General features: G+C 46.6%; 1 protein-coding gene across 2 annotated transcripts in view; it reads right to left on the bottom strand.

The window, feature by feature from the left end:
* Window positions 1-1926, bottom strand: part of LOC143029838 (uncharacterized) — a 78591-nt gene continuing 76665 nt past the window's right edge. For both annotated transcript variants that reach the window (XM_076192927.1, XM_076192926.1), the window contains exon 12: window positions 1-591. In XM_076192927.1, coding sequence (XP_076049042.1) covers window positions 549-591 — 43 coding nt within the window. In that variant the 3' untranslated portion in view covers window positions 1-548. The remainder of the gene's footprint in view (window positions 592-1926) is intronic.

The raw sequence follows: 1926 nt of genomic DNA, 5'->3' as shown, positions 1-1926 counted from the left end.
TGTGTGTATGTGTGTGTGTGTGTGTGTGTGTGTGTGTGTGTGTGTGTGTGTGTGTGTGTGTGTGTGTGTGTGTGTGTGTGTGTGTGTGTGTGTGTGTTTCATATGTTCATGAGGATATTATACGAATGCCATAAAATACAGAAACCATTTGCAGGCGTGTCGTTTCTTAGAAAACGAGAATTTAGAAACCCATTCACCAATCTCTTATGAATGGGAACTAATCTCTATTGAAAGACGAATGCACCGTCATCTTCCACAATTCCTCCACCCAACTACCCTCCTTAATTCTCTACTGTACCACCTCACTGAATCCACCTCTTCAGGGTGGTTTAGTCCACAAGAATAGTAACGCTGTTGATCGACCTCAAACTAGAGCACATATTGATACGACAGTAACACTCTTGACTCCAGCGTCGTATCCATAGTAACAGCTGATGTTGTTTACATAATAAAACTCGAGGCTTCAGCTTATTACAGATTCCAATGACTCTGTGGCTCCCTGGCTTGGCGCTCAATGGGGCAAATCAGATGAGAGCTGTTTTGTCCTGCTAGAGCTTAGTACTCTCTGCGATAGATTCCTCTTCCTGCGTCCTGTAAGATTTAAAGAGAAATAAGTAATTAGAATTAGGAAATTATTTACGCTTGTATTTGTGTGTGTGCGTGTGTGTGTGTGTGTGTGTGTGTGTGTGTGATTCACCATGGTCTTGGATCACGTGCTGGATTCGTGATCGACAGCTATTACCCTCTCGGATGAGAGCTCAGAGCTCATATATGACCAGTCTATGGGTAATGCTGTGACCTTACACGCACGCACACACACACACACACACACACACACACACACACACACACACACACACACACACACACACACACACACACACACACACACACACACACACACACAAATCTCCCCGCCCACGAGAGTTGGAGTAACGACTCGCAGCGCAGCGATACTGAAATTATTTCAGCCCTGGGTGGGATTTGAACCCGGACCTCCGTAGTGGCAGCCGGGAACTCTACCAACCGCGCTATCGAGTCGTGTGTGTGTGTGTGTGTGTGTGTGTGTGTGTGTGTGTGTGTGTGTGTGTGTGTGTGTGTGTGTGTGTGCGTGAGTGTGTGTGTGTGTGTGTGTGTGTGTGTGTGTGTGCGTGCGTGCGCGCGTTGTCACCTTTTGATATGTACATTTACACACTTTTTCATAGCGTGTGCACACATTGTGAAAAAATGCGAGAAAAACATTGTACCTAAATCCTCGAGGGTTTGTTCTTGAATTTGACCTTCAAATCTTTCACAGAAAATCACTCTTCAGTATATAATAAGACCAAAAATACCTCAGGGTGGTCAGGAGCTTACGACAGGAGGAGCGTATCTGCGGCCGAAGCCGTCACCTTTGTCCTATGAGCTTAGACTGTTGGGGCAGGCCACAGTCACTGCTGGGAATCGGAAGGAGTGCAGGAATCGAACCCGGAACCAAACGTCTTCAGTTGACCGTGGTGTAATCGGTATGCATAGCTGGGCGCGTTCCTCGGTGCGTTCCTAAGTGTGCTCCGCTTTAGTTTGGCCGCGGTTAGCGCTCCCAAACTATTAAAGCTTAAGAGACAGGTTCATACCGAAATAAAAGTCCGGTAGGTCACATACTATACCAAAGAAAAATTTCGTAGGCCACATCCAAAAGGTAGGCCACATACTATACCAGCACCTATATTGCTTTAGTAGTCTGCGAGCGCTAACCGCGGCCAAACTAAAGCGGAACGCACCGAGGAACGCACAGAGGTACGCGCCCAGCTCTGTCGATATGTCCACTTAAAAGTGAGAAGTTCTAGGTTCGGTCCTAATACGATATTTTCTTTTCAGTGATACTTTCTTGACATCAGGGTTTAAAACCATACGCCCTTTCTACCGTTACGCGATGACTCCTGCGGA

The sequence above is a fragment of the Oratosquilla oratoria genome, chromosome 11, assembly GCF_046742065.1.
Source record: "Oratosquilla oratoria isolate Oo_2021 chromosome 11, ASM4674206v1, whole genome shotgun sequence".
Classification (NCBI taxonomy): domain Eukaryota; kingdom Metazoa; phylum Arthropoda; class Malacostraca; order Stomatopoda; family Squillidae; genus Oratosquilla; species Oratosquilla oratoria.
The sequence above is the reverse complement of the archived record's forward strand: the minus strand, read 5'-3'. Positions and strand labels throughout refer to the sequence as shown.